Source organism: Acomys russatus, chromosome 14, assembly GCF_903995435.1.
Source record: "Acomys russatus chromosome 14, mAcoRus1.1, whole genome shotgun sequence".
In the NCBI taxonomy this organism is placed as follows: Eukaryota; Metazoa; Chordata; class Mammalia; order Rodentia; family Muridae; genus Acomys; species Acomys russatus.
The window spans coordinates 37,580,991-37,603,209 of record NC_067150.1 but is presented as its reverse complement, the minus strand read 5'-3'; the positions used below and the strand labels follow the sequence as shown (position 1 = coordinate 37,603,209).

The 22,219-nt window shown below is 43.8% G+C and overlaps 1 protein-coding gene across 1 annotated transcript; it reads left to right on the top strand.

Moving 5' to 3' along the window:
• The first annotated feature begins 3,628 nt into the window (after positions 1 to 3,628).
• Positions 3,629 to 21,994, top strand: Pafah1b2 (platelet activating factor acetylhydrolase 1b catalytic subunit 2). The gene is made up of 6 exons (XM_051156350.1): positions 3,629 to 3,796; positions 11,622 to 11,709; positions 13,850 to 13,939; positions 14,790 to 14,906; positions 16,433 to 16,555; positions 21,194 to 21,994. Exons 2-6 carry the CDS (start codon positions 11,629 to 11,631, stop codon positions 21,470 to 21,472), a joined length of 690 nt encoding a protein of 229 aa, XP_051012307.1. The 5' UTR covers positions 3,629 to 3,796; positions 11,622 to 11,628; the 3' UTR covers positions 21,473 to 21,994.
• The last annotated feature ends 225 nt before the right edge of the window (positions 21,995 to 22,219 follow it).

Sequence of the window (22,219 nt, the reverse complement as noted above, 5' to 3'; positions counted from 1 at the left end):
GACACACAGGCAGAGCAACCATACACATAACGATTAAAAAATTAGGAGAAAGGGCTGGAGAGATGGCTCAGAGGTTAAGAGCACTGACTGCTGTTCCAAAGGTCCTGAGTTCAATTCCCAGCAACCACATGGTGGCTCATAATCATCTATAATGAGATCTGGTGCCCTCTTCTGGCCTGCAGGTGTATGTGCAGGCAGAACATTGTATACAAAATAAATAAATAAATCTTTTTTTTTTTTTTTTTTTTTTTTAATTAGAAGAGAATATAGTGACCTTCCTGCCTTGAACTACAAGCATGTAACCACCAGGCCTAGCCTTCAGTAAAACTATATTTAATCCCAGCACTCCGGAGGCAGAGGAAAGTGGATCTCTGTGAGTTCAAGGCCAACCTGGTCTACCGAGTGATTCCAGGACAGCCAGGGCTACACACAGAGAAACCCTGTCTTGAAAAGACAAAATCCAAAACAAAACAAAGCAAAAAACTGAAAAACCACCTATATTCAAGGTTGCCAGGCAGAGGAAGCAAAGCACAGAGCCCCGATGCCTAAATAGCTTGTCACTGGACTTGTCATTCCTCAAGCACACTGCTGCAGCCACCACAACTGCAGTCCACATCTGCAGTGATTATTTAAAATTCTACTTACTTGGAAAGGTATCTGCTATTTTGAATCATGTGTATACCTGTGTTCTTTGTGGGTACATGCGTTTGAGTGCAGTTGCCCACGGAGGCCAGAAGAGGGCACTGGATCCCACGGAGCTGGAAATTACAGATGTTGGAAACTGGGATTTGGGTGCTGCTAGGATATCAACTCGGATCCTCTGTACTCTTAACTGCTGAGCCATCTCTCCTGCTCCAGGATTGTCAAACATAAGATGTCTCCCTGGGTTCAATCTCTAGTAGGATCAAAACTGAGGAATCTTAAGGGCTTGAAGACATTGTTCTTGGAGTTTGGGATGTAGCTCATATAAGATGCATAAAGCCAAAAAAAAAAAAAAATTCAAGAACATATATATATATACATACATACATATATATACACATACATATATGTTTAAATAACATATAATTTTACAGTCTCAAAAAAAAAACCCTAGCTCAAAAAAACAAAACAAACAAAAACAAAAACAAAAAAACAAACCCTAGCTCTGTTGCCTATTTAAAAAAAAAAAAAAAAAGATGCATAAAGCCCTGGACTTGGGCTGGAGAGATGGCTCAGAGGTTAAGAGCACTGACTGCTCTTCCAGAGGTCCCGAGTTCAATTCCAAGCAACCAAATGGTGGCTCACAACCATCCATTATGTGATCTGATGTCCTCCTCTGGCCTGCGGATGCACATGCAGGTAGAGCACTGTATACATAATAATAAATAAATCTTTAAAAAAAAATCCATGGACTTGATCCTGAGGGACTGTGTGAGACCAAGCATGGTGGCACCCAGGAAGGGAGGAAGCAGGAGAATCATAAATTGACAGCTACATAGTGAATTGGATAATCCTGGGCTACATTCCCAGGCTTAAGAAGGAGCAAGCAAACAATCTAGGTTTCTCATGATTGCAAGATAGTATCAAAATGTGTGTGTGTGTGTGTGTGTGTGTGTGTGTGTGTGTGTGTGTGTGTGTGTGTTGGGGGTAGCTGAATTCAGTACCTTAGGGTGTTTTGGGATTTCTCTTGTGATAAAAATCAACTGCTAAAAGCAGAGTGGAGAGGAAACAGTTTATTTCTCCTCACAACTTTCAGATCACAGCCTGTCACAGAGGAAAGTCTGGGTAGAAACTGAGCCATAGATGTTGCTTACTGACTTGTTCCGAGAGCTTTCTTATATACAACTCAGGACCACCCGTCCCAGAAGTGGCACCACCCACAAAGAGCTGAGCCCCACCCCCCCATTACGTTTTTGTTTTTTTTGTTTTTTTTTTTCTTTTTCGAGACAGGGTTTCTCTTTCTCTGTGTAGCCTTGGTTGTCCTGGACTTGCTTTATAGACCAGGCTGGCCTCGAACTCACATCAATCTGCCTGCCTCTGCCTCCCAAGGGCTGTGATTAAAGGCATGTGCCACCATGCTTGGCTCCCCCATCAACTATTAATCAAGAAAATATTCCCATAGACTGTCTACATGCCAATCTGATGGAGGCAGTTTTTTAAATTAAAGTTTCCTTTTCCCAAATGACCCTGGCTAATGTCATTGACAGAAAGAACAGGGACATGGGGATTCATCATTCAAGATTAATTCAAGATATTTCTCTTATCAATGTATTTCTAGACGGCCTAATCATTTACATTCCCAAACATTTTTTTGTTTTGAGCAAAACAGTTAAAGCAGCACTTACTGAGCTCTTGCTAGTGTACCATATGTTACAGGAATATCTGCAGAAGAGTTATGAGGTAAATTAGGAATGCGAAAGCCACGTATTATCATGAAAACAATTATTTTGGACTTGGGAAAATATGAATAGCACATCACAACACAGGTGATTTGAAATATCTTGATAGTTTAGGCTCACAGGTTTCAACAACATTCTCAAAGGTTTTTTTTTTCCCCCCAACACAACCTGAAACCATCGATCAGTTTCAGAGTCTTGGAATGCTCTGCAATTTACTGTCATACGTTTGAATGAATCCTACTCACTTGGCACTGTTCCACCAAATTTCCCTGCTAAAGATGATGCAACCTCTTGCCCTTCCTCTTGGCGCTGACGGTTCTGCACTTATCCAGCCCTTAGCATCCGATCTCAATATTGACTCTGTATGTACTCCTCTAAACGGGTTGGATCAAGCCAGGCGTGGTGGTGCACGCCTTTAATCTCTGCACTTGGGAGGCAGAGGCAGGCGGATCGCTGTGAGTTCGAGGCCAGTCTGGTCTACAAAGTGAGTCCAGGATGGCCAAGTCTACACAGAGAAACCCTGTTTCGAAAAAAAAAAAATCCAACCAATTTATTTATTTATTTTAGTTTTATGAGACAGAGTTCCTCTGTAGCCCTTAGCCCTAGCTATCCTGAACTCACTTTGTAGACCAGGCTGGCCTCGAACTCACAGCGACCTGCCTGCCTGTGCCTCCCAAGTGCTGGGATTAAAGGCATGCGCCACCACACCCAGCTACTGGTTGGATTTTTAAGGTAAAGACTAGGGGTTATGTCATCCCCCTGTGATGTCGCCTTAGAGGCAAGGACCCACATTTCAATGTCATCATAGAAATAGAAATTGTGCTCATAAATGTAGGGGACTGCTTATTATTATTATTATTATTATTATTTTAGCATTTATTATTATTATTTTAAACTTCTAGCCTATTTCTCCCCATTCTCTGCAATCTAGTCTATCCCTTGGGTGGAGGAGGAAACCAGGTTGAGTGGCTGAGAAAGGAATGGCGTCAGCGTGAGGTCACGCACTACACTATACCTAAGGACATCGCGGGATGGTTTCAATCATTCTGTCACGACAGCAAGGCAGTTACAGGAAAGATGAAGGCTCAAGTCGCGCTCAAGTCGGGGAAAAGAAGAGAACACAGTCAGTAACTTGGCATGGACGGTTGGATACCGCCACGCCAAGCGGAAAGTACCATCTGAGAGGGAAAGTGAAGCCCGCCCACTCGGCCGCTAGCCCCCGCAGCACGGGGCGGGACTTCCGGCAGCCACTTGCCTGAGTGGCAGGGGGACCGGAAGTGGAGGCGCTTCTGGTTGGTGCTGGGGCCCGAGGAGGGGACGCGCGCCGGAACGGGGCCGTCAGGACCAAGCAAGCGACAGACGCGCAACCCGCCGCCGCCGCCGCCGCTGGGGGCCCGCACGGACCCTCTGCCTCTGTGAGTGCATCGCGGGGGCCGCGGAGCCGGGGCTTCTGCTTCGCGGGTGGGCCTCGCGGGCGAGATGGTATTGTGAGGCCCGGCTCCCCTCCCCCACACCGCCTCCCCCCCCCACCGCGCCCCGCGCCCTCGCCCAGCAGGCCCTCCGGGGCCCCGCGCATTCTCTCCTGCCCTCCGGCGCCCGGGTCCCGCCCTGGCTGGCGGGTGAGCAGCCCGCGAGTCCCCTGGGCGGGCCTCCTGCCTCAGCTGTTGCCTTTTCCCTCCATCCCCGGGGTGGGATCTCTAGGCCCAAGCCTGTGACTAGCTTATGCTTTTTTTTTGTTGTTTGTTTGTTTGTTTTTAATGGATCACGTCCTTCCTCCTTTTCATCGAAAACTCTCTCCTCATTAGAAACTTCTCCGTTGCCTTCGCTAGCACATCTGAAAGACTCGGGTCAAGACTCTGAAAGGATTGTTAGAGGCTAGCCTTAAGAGTACCCGCTTCATTAATTAGGCTGAGGCGGAGACCTTGGCGATTTGGCCGATGGCCTGCCACCAGCTAGGCACATCTGTCAGTGGATAGATTCCTTAGAGGTGTGTTTCCCCTCGCTATCCCCGGTGGCCCATGTGCATTCAGCGGGCCGGAGCCTGCGGTCTACAGCGTTGATTGACCGGTGGCAGAGTGACTTTCTGCTTTCCATAGGTCCCAGTCCAACGTCGCCTTTCATCATTTAGATGAGCTCCGATCTTAAGAAGACCCAAGGCTCTAAAGCGTTGGCGTCTCAGAAGAGCGTGGCTGTGGACAAAGGAAAGGGCCCCTGGGTGCTAGGAGCAGCTCCTAGCGCTGCATTTGCTACAGCTTTAAGTTGGGTGGAGAGAATGTGGGCCAGAGGGAAAAGGTGTGGAGAAAGGAGGAGAGAGAATACAGGCTTGTCTTTGCCTTGGATGGGCCTTGTGTGCGACAGTAGCTTCCTTCCCTGGGTACATTGTTCTGACTTAAAGGTTGCCTCCTTGCGGGAGAGTAGGGGAGGGAATCGTTGTGCATTAATTTGTTGGCATGGACACTTGATAAATTATGGATGTGCTAGATCCTGGGGGGGCGGGCGCCCATCAGAGGCCGAGGCAGGGTGTTCTGGATGAGGCTTTGCCTTCCTCTTTAGAATAACCCTGCCAACTCTCAGAAGCAAAATGAAAAGCCTCAGGTCTTTTTTTTTTTTTTTTAAGGTTTTTTGAGACAGGGTTTCTCTATGTAGCCTTGGCTGTCCCGTGAAATAGGCGGTGCAATCTTTTCCACCCCAAGGAAAACTATAGTAAGGACATTTGCCTTCCAGTTCATATAGTCATCTTAAAAGGCCTCAGGTCTTAATGGAAGCATTCTAAACCTTTTCATTCTCATTTCAAAGGTCCCTGTCAGTTTTCATGTCCCCCCCTCCCCCCACTATCCCATTGAGCTTGAGGACTTGTAACTGTTTTGTTGTGACCGGCTTCTATGCCATGCATGTAGAAGCCCTCGTGCTGTGTCATTGTGGTCTAAGTGAGCAGAAGATAGAAAGTTTAGGATCAGGGTTGCCTCTTCTTCCTGGAGAATTTTGAAGGACAGCAAAAGTTACTCTGCAAAATAGTTGTTCATGGAAATTAACAAAACTGCCCACCTTTTACCTCCCTCTTGCTGGTTTTTTTCATACATTTTAATCCCAAGGGCTGGGACTAAAGGTGTGCACTACTCTTCTGAGGGTGACCATGATAGGAAATCATCTTCTGCCTGGCTTAGGAATCTTCTGTAATTCAGTTTTGTTTTTTGCAATTCAGTTTTGTGTATGTGTGTGTAACTTTCATAGGTTACTCTTTGGATGATTCTTGATTCATTCTTCACTTTTTTTGTATTTTTTGTATTTTTTAAAGCATCATTTATTATTCAGGTGTGGTGGCACATGCCTTTAATCTAGTGCTGGGATTAAAGACATGAGCCATCATGCCTGGATATAATAAAAATTCTTAAATATAGAAAAATTTGAAGACTGGGAGTGGTGGTCCCAGCACTTGGGAGGCAGAGGCAGGTGGATCGCTGTGAGTTCGAGGCCACCCTGGTCTATAAAGCGAGATCAGGACAGCCAAGACGAACACAGAGAGACCCTGTCTCAAAAAAAGAAAAAAAAATTGGGCTGGGCAGTGGTGGCGCATGCCTTTAATCCCAGCACTTGGGAGGCAGAGGCAGGTGATCTCCATGAGTTCGAGGCCAGCCTGGACTACAGAGTGAGTTCCAGGACAGCCAGAGCTGTTAACACAGAGAAACCTTGATGTATGTGGTGTATGTGTTGGGAGAATGTACATCCATGCCACAGAAAGTGCAGTGAGTGAGCGTAAGAGGTCAGAGAGCTTTGTGACGTGATGTGGATAGAACTCATGTCCCTAGACTTACACAGCACAGACAGCTGTAAAGCAGAGATAAACCTGTTTTTTAGGATCCCAAGTGTGGGATTGGACCGGTCTTGTGAGAGAACAGGTGAGGTTAATCCACTGGAAGACCAACCACCTCGTGCGGTAGCTTGATTGTTGCCAGCTGAAAAGATCCTGTGAACAGACTCTGGGAGGAGATATATAAATGAGCCCAGGACTGGAGGCGGGGCTTTTTGGAGACTTGGGATAGTTTTGGCTGTTGATCACTCCACTTCAAGACCCTCCTAGAAAGAACTGCTCAAGGGAAGGCTTCGGGGCTCCGGCTCCTGCTGAGGTTCTGGGTTCTGGTTACCCCAGGTTCCAACAGAAGAAATCCTGCTGATTACGCAGGAAAATCGGTCCATGAAACTGACATCCATACGGTTTTGTTACTGTGTTCTTTAATCCTCTCTTCCTATTGTTTTGCTTAGTCGGGTTATAAGTGATGTATGCTCGATTAATAAGTTGTAATAAAATATATTGGTTAAGAAATTGAGCCTACACAGCCGAGCCATCTTGCCAGCCACATTCATTATATTTTTGCATTGTCTGACTTCCAAATGGTTTTGTTTGTTTGTTTTTTGAGACAGGGTTTCTGTTTTTGTTTTGTTTTTTCAAAATAGGGTTTCTCTGTGTAGCCCTAGTTGTCTGGAACTCCGACTGGAACTCACAGAGCTCTCCTACCTTTGCCTCTAATGCTGGGATCAGTTGTGTGCACCACTGACACCAGCCTTTTTTTCTCTTTCTTGTTGTTGTTTGTTTGTTTGTTTGTTTGTTTTAAGACAGGGCGCAGAGGGGCTGGAGAGATGGCTCAGTGGCTAAGAGCCCTGTCTGCTCTTCCAAAGGTCCTGAGTTCAATTCCCAGCAACCACATGGTGCCTCACAACCACTTATACTGAAATCTGGTTCACTCTTCTGGTGTGCAAGCTCACAATGCAGGCAGAACACTGTATAAATAATAAATAAATAAATCTTAAAAAAAAAAAAAAAAAAAAAAGACAGGACGGTTTCTCTTTGTAGCCCTGCCTATCCTGGAACTGCTCTGTAGGCCAGCCTGGCCTGGAATTTAGAGATCTTCCTGCCTTTGCTGAAATTAAAGGCATGTGCCACCACACCTGGCTTGGCTAAACCTCTTGTTTCTGTCCTGGCCTAAGAAGAGGAGGTGGCAGGAGTTTATGGCTTACTTTTCCATTCCTGGGTTTTAAAAATGTTACCAAACTTCAGGCTTCTATGAAGCAGTGGAGTTACTTTGTATTGTAAGGTGTTTGATTTGGCTGAAGAGTACAGGATCCATGTGTTTGGAGGCACAGAGTAATTTCACTTAGGTATGTTGCCTTTGGTTCATTTGATAGGACTATCTAGTTTGGTAACTTTTTTTTTTTTTTTTCTTCCCCGAAACGGGGTTTTTCTGTGTAGCCTTGGCTGTCCTAGGCTCAAGTTGTAGACCAGGCTGGCCTCCAACTCACAGCGATCCGACCGCCTCTGCAACCAGAGTGCTGGGATTACGAGCACCAAGCACGGCTGGCTATCTAGTTTGGAATGCTTTTCAATCTCCCAATTCTAACTGCCTTTTAATTTAAGGCAAGTGAGTTTTGTTCCTCAGTTTCTTTTAACATGTCCCTTCATTTTGCCTGGGAAGAAAAATTGGAACGCGCCAGGCATGGTGGCACACACCTGTAATCCCAGCACTCAGGAAGCAGAGGCAGGCAGATCACTGAGTTTGAGGCCAGCCTGGTCTACAAAGCGAGTCCAGAACAGCCAGGATAACACAGAGAAACCCTTTCTCCAAAAACCAAAAAGAAAAAAGAAGCCGGGCGTGGTGGAGCACGCCTTTAATCCCAGCACTTGGGAGGCAGAGGCAGGCGGATCGCTGTGAGTTCGAGGCCAGCCTGGTCTACAAAGTGAGTCCAGGATGGCCAAGGATACACAGAGAAACCCTGCCTCGAAAAACCAAAAAAAAAAAAAAAGAAAAAGAAAAAAGAAAACTGGAACACATGGCTGAGTATGGTAATGCAGCATCTCAGCATCTGGAAGACGCAACAGGTACTGCAACACGTCAAGACAGCCAGGGCCAGACAGGGAGCCCCTCAAACCAAAATGTAAGATGGGATTCAGATGAAAGTGCTTTGCTCAGTAAAAAATAAATGAAACAGCTTGGTAAAGTAAAACTTATCATGCTCATTCAATCTTTCCTATATAAAACAGTATACTTTGTTCAAGAACAGGCTGGGGCTGGGCGTGGTGGTACACACCTTTAATCCCAGCACTCAGGAGGCAGGCGTATCCCTGTGAGTTAGAGGCCAGCCTAGTCTACAGCTGGTTCAGGATAGCCAAGACTACACATAGAAACCCTGTCTCGGAAAAAATAAAATATAATAATAATAGGCGGAGTGTAGATAGATGACTCACTGCTTGCTGCCAAGGCTGACCATCTGAGTTTGACTCCAGGACCCTCGTGTTAAAAGAACAGAGCTGACTTCCTTAAGCTGTTCTTTCACCTCCACACACACACTGTGCACACACAATTAAATGTGGTTTGTAAAAAATTTTAAAAAGGAGTGATGCATCTCTGTTTAGAATAGATTGGGGCTGGAACTAATAACTCAGGGTTAGTGTGGGTTCTGGGTTCAATCCCCAGTGCCACAAAATGGAAGAAGCCCACCATCCAACAAACAGCAGTAATAAGCTGAGCATTCCTAATTCAGAAAGCTGGGATGTTCCAAAATCTGGCTTTTTTTTTTTTTTTTTTAAAGAAATCATATGGTAACACAAGTGGGAAAATCCCAAGTATGGCTTCATAGGATAGATCACTGTGAAGCCATAGGACACTAACAGTATTATATAAAGTTAATAAAGTTATTTTCAGGCTGTCTGTGGTGTACCTGAAATACAAGTGAACCTGGAAACTGGTTTTAGAAATGAATCCCGTTCCCAAGGTATCGTGTGTGCGTGCAGATAGCGTGCTTCCCTCCCCCAATGCAAAGCGCTCTGCGTCTGAACATCTCAGAGACCCACAACCTGTGCATGCCTTCTTTTTCAGGGTCTACTTTCTCTGCATAACAGTTTTGCACTAGAACAGATTCCTGGGGTAGTTTTGACCTTCAAAAACTTTTTTTTTTTTAAACAAAGATTTATTTATTTATTTAAGTATACAGTGTTTTGCCTGCATGCCAGAATAGCTGTGAGCCACCACGTAGTCCTGGGAATTGAACTCAGGACCTTTGGAAGAACAGGCAGTGTGCTTAACCTCTGAGCCATCTCTCCAGCCCTGTTCTTGTTTTTTAAGGCATGGTCTTCAGGTAGCTCTGGCTATCCTGGAACTTGCTGTGTATACCAGGCTGTCCTTGAATTCACAGATCTGCCTGTCTCTACCTCTCCACTGCTGGGACTAAAGTCATGCATTCATATATAGGGTCTCTTTTGTTTTTTCCAGACAAGATTTCTCTACTGCCCTGCCTATCCCAGACTCCCTTTTGTAGACCAGGCTAGCCTCAAAATCACAGAGATCCACCTACCTCTGCCTCCCGAATGTTGGGATTAAAAGCATGCATCACAAAATACTCAATGGGGGCTGGAGAGATAGCTCGGTGGTTAAAAGCACTAACTGTTCCTCCAGAGGACCCAGGTTCAATCTCCAGCACCAACATAGCCGCTCACAACTGTGTAAATTCAAGATATGACACCTTCACACAGAAATACATACAGGCAAAACACCAATGTGCATAAAATAAAAATAAATAAATTGAAAAATATTTTATATGTTTGTATGTTATGACTGAATGTATGTGTGTATGTCTTGTTCATACTCGGTACCCAAGAAGACCGGAAATGCAATACTATGCCTGGCTTGGTTTTTTGCTTTTTGGTTTTTTTAAACAAGGTCTCCACATAGCCTTAGCTATCCTAGAACTCACTATGTAGACTAGGCTAGCCTTGAACTCACCTAGATCTGATTGCCACTGGCTCTGTAATTGTTTTTTCATTTTCTTTCTCTTTTTTTCTTATAAAGAAAAACATTTAATTGGGGCTGGCTTACAGTTTCAGAGGTTTAGTCCATTATCATCATGGCAGGAAGCATGTCGGTGTACAGGCAGACATGATGCTGGAGAAGGAGCTGAGGTTCTACTCTTTGTTTTTTTCAAGACAGGGTTTCTCTGTGTAGCCTTGCTGTCACTTTGTAGAACATGCTGGCCTCCAACTCACAGGGATCTACCTGCCTCTGCCTCCCAAGTGCTGAGATTAAAGGTGTGTGCCACCACCGCCCGGCTTTCTGTAATTTTCTTTTCTTTTCTTTTCTTTTTTTTTGTTTTTTTTTTTTTTTGTTTGTTTGTTGTTTGTTTGTTTTTCGAGACAGGGTTTCTCTGTGTTAGCCATGGCTGTCCTGGACTCACTTTGTAGACCAGGCTGGCCTCAAACTCACAGCGATCTGCCTGCCTCTGCCTCCCGAGTGCTGGGATTAAAGGCGTGCGCCACCACACCTGGCCAACTTTCTGTAATTTTTAAAGCTTGTGTATGTATGATATATGTGTGAGTGCCTGTGTGTGTGTGTGTATGTGTGTGTAGATCAGAACACAATTTTACAGAGTTGGTTTTTCTCTCTTTGCACTATGTGAATTCCAGTGATTCATCTCATGTTACCAGGCTTGCACAAGTGCTTTTACTCTATGAGCCATTTGGCTGCTGTAGTCATTTGTTGTATACCTCTGTATGTGTGTATGCCATCTGTGTGCTGGTGCCTGTGGAGGTTAGCAGAGGTTGTTTTGGAGTTGGAGTTACAGGCAGTTATGAGCCACTCCGCATGGATATTAGAATCCAGACTCAAGTCCTCTGCAAGAACAGCAAGTGTTCTTACCCACTCAGTCAACTCTCCAAGCCCCCTGTGTCTGTCATTCTTTAGTGAGTAACTCTAGCAGCTTGAAAGGCTATAATGTTCATTGTTCTGTAAGTGTCTAACTTCCTAAGTAATTTGGTGCCTGCTACAACCTGTGATCGTGAAAACTTAACATAGGGTATGTCAGGTAAAGTGTATATTAGGAGCAGGTTTGTACATTTAATCTTAGTCACAAGGCAGGGGAATAATGGGGTTAATGTTTTAGATGTGATACTTTCATAAGTGATACTAAAATGTGTAAAGTTTAGTGATAATATAATTTTGAAGACCTAAGCACTCATGTTTTAGAATTCATCTCTACTGAAAATAAACCCTTTCTCAGTTCCTAGGTAAAACCCATAATAAAATTGATGGGGTTTTTTGTTTGTTTGTTGTTGTTGTTGTTGTTTTCAAGACAGGGTTTCTCTATGTAGCCTTGACTGTCCTGGGGGGAAAAAAACAAAAGTAGATAACCCCTGACAGTATTGAGTATTTTGATGTTCTTGTTAATAAATGAAACATGACAGACATTTCTCTTCAGGTATAGAATGAGCCAAGGAGACTCGAACCCAGCAGCTATTCCACATGCAGCGGAAGATATTCAAGGAGATGACAGGTGGATGTCTCAGGTAAAGGGTAGTGCACATTAATTATTTACATGGGATGGACACTTCATTCTGTGTGTTGCAAGTGTATGTACGTACATGTACAACTTAGCATGTATGTGCAGCCAGAGATCTGGCATCTTGACCTTACCTTTTGAAGCAATGTCTGTCACTGAACCTGGAGCTCATTCATTTGGCATGAGTAGCTGGCCAGTATACTCAGGGATCTTCTTGTTTCCGTTTCTCCAGTGCTGGGGTCGGGGTTGGTTTGTTCAGTAGCTTGGTTTTAGATTTCATTTTTACTTCATATGTATGTAGCTCTGTGTGGATGCCTGACAATGTCAGGGTGACCAAGAGTTGTTTTTGTTTGTTTTTTTCTGACACAAGGCTTTTCTGTGTAGCCCAGGCTATCCTGGAACTCACTGGATACCAGGCTGGCCTTGAACTCAGAGGCTGAGACCTACCTCTGCCTCCCCAGTGTTGGGATTACAGGTGTGTGCCACTACCACCAGGCTTGTTTGTTTGTTATTGAGACAGTGCCTTCTCATATTCTGCTTCTGCCTCCCAAGAGCTGAGATTACAGGTATAAAATGCTGGGTTTGAACCCACAGCTTCATTTATGCTAAGCAGATATTCTACCAGCTGAGGTCCTTAATCCTGACTGTAGGGTTTAAGAAAAATCAATATTTTTGGTTGTGAGCCTAGCCTTTAACAGATGAGCCATGCTTGCACATGCCTTTAATCCCAGTACTTGGGAGGCAGGCAGGAGGGGATCTGTGTGAGTTCAAGGCCAGCCTGGTGTACAAAGAGAGTTCCAGGACAGCCAAAGAAGTCCTGTCTCGGAGGGAAGAAAAAACAAAAAATAGAAACAAGAAAAGAAAGTGAGAAAAAAGAAAAAGAAATACCTATAGACCTATCTCTAAAACTAGATTAGATAGATACCTGTTGCCTAGCCATGCAGTGGTGAGTTCAAAGCCAGCTTTCTCTATATACTGAGTTCCAGGAGAGCCAGAGTTACATAATGAGACACTGTCTCAAACACATCCAATGATCTAATCCTCAAGAGATTGAGACAGGACTACCAATAGTTCAAGGCCAGCTTGGGCTACACAGTTAGACCTTGACTTAAAACAAGCCACTAAGTAGGTCTGGGTGTGTGTTTCAGAAGTAGACTTTGAATTCTGTTCCCAGCACGGCAAAAACCAACAAAACCACACTGATAAATATTGTCAGCCGGGCATGGTGGCGCACGCCTTTAGTCCCAGCACTTGGGAAGCAGAGGCAGGCAGATCATTGTGAGTTCCAGGCCAGTCTAGTCTACAAAGTGAGTCTGTCCAAGACAGTCAAGGCTACTCAGAGAAACCCCATCTCGAAAAACCAGAGAGGGCGGGTTTGGTTTAGCACACAGAACTCTACCTGCCTCTGCCTCCCCAGTGCTGGGATTAATGGCATGCACCACCACACCTGGCTGTTTTTGTTTTTTAAAATACTTATTTGTTATGTACACAGTGTTCTGCCTGCATGCTGTGAGAGGGTACCAGATCTCACAGATGTTGGGAGCCACTATGTGGTTGCTGGGAATTGAACTCTGAAGACCTCTGGAAGAGCAACCAGTGCTCTTAAGCTCTGAGCCATCTTTCTAGCTTCCTTTCCTTTTTGTTTTAAATCATGTGCGTGACTTTAGGTGTGTCTCTGGGTCAGAGGGCAATTTACAAGAGTTGGTTCTCTCCTTTCACCATTTGAGTTCCAGGATTCAAACTCAGGTTTGCCTATAAGGGCCTTTGCCTCCTGCTGGGTCATCTTGATGGCCTCAAAAATGCTTTTTTTTTTTTTTTTTTTTTTTTTTTAATTTGAGAAAAAGATTTTTAAAAAATTATATGAAACATTTTGATATTCTGGATTTGTTAGAATTGTCATGTTTGTTGAACCTAAACTAGTAGAATGACCACTGTGGTAAGGGTAGAGAAGGATAAGCTTTAGGGTAGACTAACATGAATGTGTGGCTTTGGCTAGTTGACATGCTTGTTGGCTTTGTAGTGTTGGGGTGAATCAGCCTATAAAGAATGTTTTATAATGCCTGGTCTAACAACTGTTCTTTTTAGGCCAACAGGTTGAAAGAGGAAAGAAATACTAATTTCTTACTTTTCTTTCTTCTTTACACCAGCATAACAGGTTTGTTCTGGACTGTAAAGACAAAGAGCCGGATGTGCTGTTTGTGGGAGACTCCATGGTACAGTTAATGCAGCAGTATGAGGTAAAGCGGAGGCTCCTAGTGTATGTGCACCCATAGCCTACAGACTTTTGTTCTACGCTGCCCTCATGGGCGTAGGATTCAGATGCCAAGTACACAGGAACCAGACCTGCCAGTGGGTTCTTAATACAGCCTTGTTGTAACTAAACTCCCTCTTTTGCTCTGACTTCCAAGAGCTTAGTGTTTGCTGTATTTGCCTGGTGGTGTCTGATTCTTCTGTTTGCTTTGTCCTGTTCATGACTCTCTTTATTTGTGTTTTAGCACTTTCTAATTTACTGTATATTTTTGTAATGGGCTTTTTTTGGGGGGTGGAGGTAGGTATTCTTTCAAAGGAAACTTAAAAGAAAATACAGCGTTATTTCTCTTTGGTTCTAGCATTCTGAGTTTCTTCACTTCATTTTTAAAAAGACGGTTGAATTCATGAAAAGTGTTTATTGGGCTGACAGCTTGACTGAGGGCGTTGTTACCTCCTAGTGGTCATGAGAATGTGCTATGCAGGTTCTGGAGCTGAGACTGAGAGCTGCAGTAAGCATGGTAGCATCTCAAAGCCCTCTAAGTTAAGGGTGTATTATTGTCTTCAGTGTTAACATTTGAATAAAAAATGTGGCAGATTGGCTGGAGATGCTTGCACTTGAGAGGCAAGGCAGGTGGATCTCTGTGTTTGAAGCCAGCCTGGTCTACAAATGAGTTCCTGGACAGCCAGGGCTACTCAGGGAAGCTGTGTCTCAGCACTCCACCCCACCCCGTCCCCAGTGTGGCAGCTCTTAGTTTCAGATTTATTGCATTGCAATTGAAGAGTTTTTATTTCTAGTGATTTTTGTTTGTTTAACTAAATCAAGTGTTTTGTTTTCAGATATGGCGAGAGCTATTTTCCCCACTTCATGCACTTAATTTTGGAATTGGGGGAGACACAACACGACATGTTCTATGGAGACTAAAGAACGGAGAGCTGGAGAACATTAAGCCTAAGGTGATGAAACTTACCTTTAAAGGAGTATGATTAATCTTGAGTCTTTCAAATATACTTGTTTGTTTGAAGTAGTGAAATTTTGCTTTTTGTGTGTGTGTGTGTGTGTGTGTGTGTGTGTGTGTGTGTGTTTTGTTTTTCGTTTTGAGACAGGGTTTTACCATGTACCCTTGGCTGTCCTGGACTCACTATTTAGACCAGGCTGGCCTTGAACTCACAGTGATCCCCCTGCCTCTGCCTCCCAAGTGCTAGGATTAAAGGTGTACGCCACCACCATCCAGCTGAAAAATTGCATTTTCAAGACAGGGTTTCTCTATGTAGCCTTGGCTGTCCTGGACTTGCTTTGTGATCTCCCTGCCTCTGTTTCCTGAGTGCTGGGACTAAAGGCATGCGCCACCACGCCTGACACAAAATTGGTTCTTTAAAGGCCTGTTTTGCTCTTTGCCTCATGCTTATGAGAACCATTACTTAGGGATATACTGATGCACAGAATGTGTGATGCACAGAATGTGTGTAGCTCTGGTGGGATGTGTGCCTGGGCAGTGTGATGGGGAGCAGGGCCAGGGCTGAACATAGAAACAAATGTGCAACCAAGTCCTCTGAATTCTTCTGAAGAAAGATTGAGACAGATGTGAACAAATGAACATCTGTAATACCTTTTCACATTATAAACATTTGCGCTTGGTACACTGCATACAGTTTTTAAATTCATAAAAAGAAAGAAAGCAAGAAACAAAGGAGAGTCACTAATGAAAGTTGCTTTCACTGGGCATGGTGGCTCATGCCTTTAAGTACAAGCAGAGAAAACATTGTTAAAAATATATCCAGCCTCCATTCCGGTGAGCCCTTCCTTGATTGCCCTCCTATATCCTAGATGATCCTGCTATGACATGCTGTCTGTCTTTCTTTTTTGATTTTTTTTTTTTTTTGAAAGATTTATTTATTAAGTATACAGTGTTCTGCCTGCATGTACACCTGCACACCAGAAGAGGGCACCAGATCTCATCATAGATGGTTGTAAGCCACCATGTGGTTACTGGGAATTGAACTCGGGACCTCTGGAAGAGCAGACAGTGCTCTTAACCCCTGAGCCATCTCTCTAGCCCCTTGTTTTGTTTTTGAGACAAGGTTTCTCTATGTAGACCGGGCTGTCCTCAAACTCAAAGAAATCTGCCTGCCTCTGCCTCCTGAATGCTGGGATTAAAGGTATGCGCCACCACCTCCCAGCTTTTCTTTTAAGTTTTTATTACATTTTTATTTTGCTTGTGTCTTCACATGCACACGTGTGAGTGAACATACTGTGTGGTACTGTAGAAGTCAGAGGACACTTGTTGAAGTTAATTCCTTTCTTTCACCATGTGGGTCCAAGAGATTGAATTTAGGTCATTAGTCTTTGGGGAAAATGTCCTACCAGTTGAGGCGTCTCATCTGTCCGCACTGGTCAGATTTCTTTAAGCATTTCATTGTAAATGTCTTTATGTTCTTTTATTCCTTGGTCTTTATCTCCTTTTCTCTTTTTTTCATTTTAGGTCATTGTTGTCTGGGTAGGAACAAACAACCATGAAAATACAGCAGAAGAAGTAGCAGGTGGGATCGAGGCTATTGTTCGTCTTATAAACACAAGGCAGCCACAGGCCAAGGTCATTGTGCTGGTGAGTAGTCCTTCTGGACAGATGTTTTGTTTTTCCAGACAGGGTTTCTCTGGACTTACTTTGTAGACCAGGCTGGCCTCGAACTTACACCGGTCCGCCTGCCTCTGCCTCCCGCCTGGCCCTCGACAGAGATATTTATGTCTTTAGATCCTTTGAGACGTCTTTTAAAATGGGTCACTCATCCGATGCAGAGTATTTGAGTGGAAATAGTTTCTAATAGTTGTTTGTAAGGGCTGGATGGTTAGGAGGGTATGGGTCATAGAGGGATGTGTGTGCTATTACTAGTAGTTTGGGTTTTATCTTGTAGGTACCAAAGAGCCAGATCTTTTTTAATTGGTGTGTGTGCCTGTGTTTCTCCGTGTGTGTCTGTGTCTGTCTGAAGACAACCTACAAGGATCACTTCTTACTGTGCTGTTGTTGTAAAGAAAGAAAATCCTAAATGTTCGATTTTACTAATAAAAACTCAGGCACCAGATAGTAAAGTGAGAGCCTGCTAGCTCAGAGAGGCAGAGGAAGCACCAAGCTGGCCTTCCCACTCCACCAAGCTCCCAGAAGGAAAAAGCCCTTTGTCCTTCTCCACTCTGTCTTTTTCTCCCACTCTTTTTTTTTTTGGTTGTTGTTGTTATTGTTTTGTTTTTTGTTTTTTCAAGATAGGGTTTCTCTGTGTAGCGTTGGCTGTCCTGGACTCGCTATGTAGACCAGGCTGCCATCGAACTTAACAGCGATCTGCCTGCCTCTGCCTCCCGAGTACTGTTTTTCCCACTGTCTTAAATACCCTTCAATTCAATGTCCCTCCGTCCTGTGTTTACTTATGTTCACTCCCTGTCAACTGTTTGCTTGCTCCGCCTCTTACCTGTGGTTGGGTTTATTTAGTTCTTGCTTACAGAAAGCCCTTGGGTTAAATGTGTGTGGTAGGGCTGAGCCATACCACAACTACTTATTTACAATAAACACAAAGCTCTTTGGTTCGAGGTGTATGCTAGGAACCAGGTGTGGTGGCACACACCTGTAATCCCAGCACTCTGGAAGGCAGAGGCAGGTGGATCACTGTGAGCTTGAGGCCAGCCTAGTCTGCAGCTTGAGTCCAGGGCAGCCAAGGCTACATAGAGAAAGCCTGACTTGAAAATCAAATCCAAAAAAACGTGTATAGTAGGGCTGAGCCACAGCACAATCACCTGCTTGCAATAAACAGAAAGTTCTTAGATTAAAGGTATGTATTAGGGCTAAGCCACACTACAACTAAAAACAGGTTTTCCTAGTATACAATCTTGGGGTTCGCAGTGTGATCAAATATCCTGCAACATTGTGCAGGCTGTGGTGGTTGCACGCCTTTAATCCCAGTGCTCTGGAGGCAGAGGCAAGCAGATCTCTCTGAATTCAAAGCTACCCTGGTCTACAGAGGCAGGTGAGTTCAAGGACAGCCAGGGCTACAGACAAACCCTGTCTTGAAAAACCACCTTTCCTTTTTGGTTTTTCGAGACAGGGTTTCTCTGTGTAGCCTTGACTGTCCTAGACTCGCTTTGTAGACCAGGCTGGCCTCAAACTCATGGCAATCCATCTGCCTCTGCCTCCTAAGTGCTGGGATTAAAGCTGTGTGTCACCCTTCCTTTTTAAAAAAAAATGTTTTTTGTTTTTTTTGAGACAGGGTTTCTCTGTAGCCTTGGCTATCCTGGACTCGCTTTGTAGACCAGGCTGGCCTCAAGCTGACAGAGATCCACCTGCCTCTGCCTCCACAATGCTGGTATTACAGGCGTGTGCCACCACGCCCAGCTCAGATCTTAGTTTTTCTTTCATGACTTTTTTTTTTTTTTAATATTTTTTATTTAACTTTAATTTATGTGTGTTGGTGTGAGAGTGTCAGATCTTGGAGTTACAGACAGTTGTGAGCTGCCATGTGGATGCTGGGAATTGAACCCGGGTCCTTTGGAAGAGCAGACAGTGCTCTTAACCACTGAGCCATCTCTCCAGCCCCCTATTTCGTGACATTTAATTACTTAATTTTTTGAAGATTTACTTACTTATTATGTATACAGTGCTCTGCCTGCATGCATACCTGCACTCCAGAAGAGGGCGTTAGTTCCCATTATAGATAGTTGTGAGCCATCATGTGGTTGCTTGGAACTAAACTCAGGACCTCTGGAAGAGCAGATAATGCTTTTAACCACTGAGCATGGAGTTTAATTTAATTGTTTTTTTGTTTGTTTGTTTGTTTTTGGTTTGGTTTGGTTTGATTTCGGTTTTTCAAGACAGTGTTTCTCTGTGTAGCCTTGGCTATCCTGGACTCACTTTGTAGACCAGGCTGGCCTCAAACTCACAGTGATCCACCAGTCTCTGCCTCCAAGTGCTGGGATTAAAGGCGTGCGCCACCACGCCTGGCTAAAACATATTTGTGTATACACACACATGTATGTATGTATGTATGTGTGTGTATACACACACACACACACACACACACACACACACACACACACATACATATATCTTTGGAAAAGGTCTAAAAAAAACAGAATTTAGAATAGTTGTTAGAAGGTTAAAGGGATTAAATTATCTGTGTGTAGGCATACATGTATGTGTCCACATGTGAATGTGGATGTGTGAATGCTATGATTTACAATGTGGGGACCGGAATAGAACCCCAGATGTTCCTTGCCTTCTACCTAGTTTGAGATAACATCTCTTGTTCCATGTTGCATATTCCAGACTAGCTGGTCCATAAACTTCCAGGGATTCTTCTGTCTGTACCTCCCATCTCAGAACAGGAGTGCTGGGATTACAGGTGACTCTGCTTTGCCTTCCTTTTCATGGAGTCTGGGAACTTGCGTTCTCCTGCATGGGCAGCAAGCACTTTACCCATTTTTGGTTTTTTGAGACAGTTTTCTCTGTTTAGCCTTGGCTGTCCTAGACTCGCTCTGCAGGCCAGGCAGGCTTCGAACTCACAGTGCTGGGATTACAGGCATGTGTCACCACACCCAGTTTATTAAGGAAAATGTTATGTAAATACATAAGCTCTTTTCATCTTTAAAAAAAAATAATTAGTTATTTTGTATGTGCTGTTGTATGCATATGGAGGTCAAAGGACAACTCAGGGGCTGGTCACTCTTCTGCCACGTGGTTTGTGGGGCTTAAAGTTGGATCATCAGGGTTATTGACAGTATCTTCTTCTATTGAGCCATCTCAATGGCTCTATGTTTTCCTCATTCTTGTTTATAAATCCCAGTAGATGTGCTGCCCTGATCATGAGGAATAATCATTCTGCCTTTCTTTATGATTTGAGTGCTGAAACAAAGTGTATGTTTATTGGTCACCTTTCTAGATTACTCTTCTATCCCAACCAGACTTTGCTGTGTAAATATTGTTAGTATACGAAGTATTCAATACACAGCTTTCAACTTTTTTTTTTTTTTTTTTTGAGACAGGGTCTTCTGTAACCAAGGCTGGCATCAGACTCAATATGTAGTTGAAGATGGCTTTATCTTCTACTGTTTAGCCCCCAACTGTGAGGAATATACATGTGCCACCATCACTCTTCGTCCCTGAGTTGGTACTTATCAGTAATAAGCTCAGTTTTAGGATTGATTTTATCCATCTGCCTCTGCTGGGATTAAAGGTGTGTGCCACCACGCCCAGCTCATTTGAAACTTTAAAAAAAATATTTATTTGTTAATATGTATACAGTGCCTGCATGTATATCTGCAGGTCAGAAGATGGCATCAGATCACATCATAGATGGTTGTGAGCCACCATATGGTTGCTGGGAATTGAACTCATGACCCCTGGTAGAGCAGCCAGTGCTCTTAACTGCTGAGTCATCTCTCCAGCCCTCATTTGAAATGTTTTAGCATAACAAATATAGAGGGAGGTGGACCAGTGTAGCAAATTGAGACCTCTCTGTGCCTTTGGGAAACTATAAAATCATAAGTAAATTGGCAACCAAAGCCCCAACGCATTACTGAAAGAACTGGAGTGCATATGTGTAAGAGAATGCTTTGAATATTCCTTTGTGTTGTGTAAAGTAGAACTCACAGTAAGGATTAGCCCTGCAGGTCAGGGTGGAGCTCTTGCTTTGCTTTGCTTTGCATTCATGAGGCTCTAGGTTGAGTCTCCAGCACTACCTGTAATAACAAAATAAGTGAGTGAAAATTAAGTTTTTGAAGTAACATCTTACATACCTGATAGGAGAAAATGGGGAGAAAACTTTTACCTGAATAGTGATACTGTGCCATCACTAAGTATCAACTAGCTGCGAGGATGGCAATGTCTGGTAGTACTTCTGTGATGGAGTCAGCTATCTGCTGAACACTGCTTCTAGTTTGCATTGATGAAATCTTGCTCTTGACATAGAATATTTCTCTTTACCATTCTAAAAAGACAGACGTTTGGTTTATCTGAAAATTGCATTAGACCATTAATAAACAAATTAAAATTAATTTAGGATACACTTATTAATTTAATTCATGTGTTTCATGAAGACAGCTTTGGTTCCCTTTCTTCCTTCCTTCCTTTCCTTCCTTCTTTCCTTCCTTCCTTCCTTCCTTTTTGGTTTTTCAAGGCAGGTGTTCCAGACATACTAGAAGTCATAAGTAAGTAAAGAAAAACAAGTAACCTTCTCTGTTAATGCTCTTCTGTGCTCTGCCCCAGGGACTGTTACCTCGAGGTGAGAAGCCCAACCCTTTAAGACAAAAGAATGCCAAGGTGAACCAGCTTCTCAAGGTCTCCCTGCCGAGGCTTGCCAACGTGCAGCTCCTAGATATAGACGGGGGCTTCGTGCACTCAGATGGTGCCATCTCCTGCCACGACATGTTTGATTACCTTCATCTCACAGGAGGGGGCTATGCAAAAATCTGCAAACCCCTCCATGAACTGATCATGCAGTTGCTGGAGGAAACACCAGAGGAGAAGCAAACCACCATCGCTTGACTGGCCCCATCAGTGTTAACAGCATCCCAGCTTCCTCAGATCAGTTAGACCACTGGCACTACAGAATCCTTTCTTAAGGCACTTTGCATTGTACAATGTTCCTGGATGCTCGTATGTTTGAAGGGGAGGAGGGGCTTAAACTGGCTCTGTATATAAAGGCGTGTTGACACAGGAGAAAAATTAGCCAAGGAAAATTCATTTGAAACCAGAAAGGGACTTTTTAGTTGTATATGACACATTTGTTGAATTATTACTGTTTTTCCTAGGACAACATCAAGCACGAGTATAATGTGAAGATTCTTTTCTTGGCCCTGTTTTCTATGGATTATGTCATATGTGATAATTATCACATCTGTTTGGCTTTAAACTTATTTTGGTCCAGTTTTAAGGTTCATGAGTTAGTGTGTTGTGTTGTTTTGTTTGATTCATGTATCTTCAAGTGTTTTTATTAACATACAGCGTCAGATTAAACATGCTTGTCACTCAAACATGAGAGAGGCTACAGGTAAAGTGAATTTGTTCCTCTCAGTGTTAAGCAGTGAAACACATTCTGGGGACTGTGGGTACTGTTTTCATGCTGCTGAGTATCATGTCTGTAATAGACCCGTGCATGCAGTCTTTGCTCTGCTTCCCCTTCATCCCTTCGCAGGTGGGGTATTTACGTTGCAAGCTTTTAAGTCACTTTTGATCCAGGAGTTGCATTGCTGTCAGGGTGATCTTTCTGATGTATAACTCATTCCTGTGTGG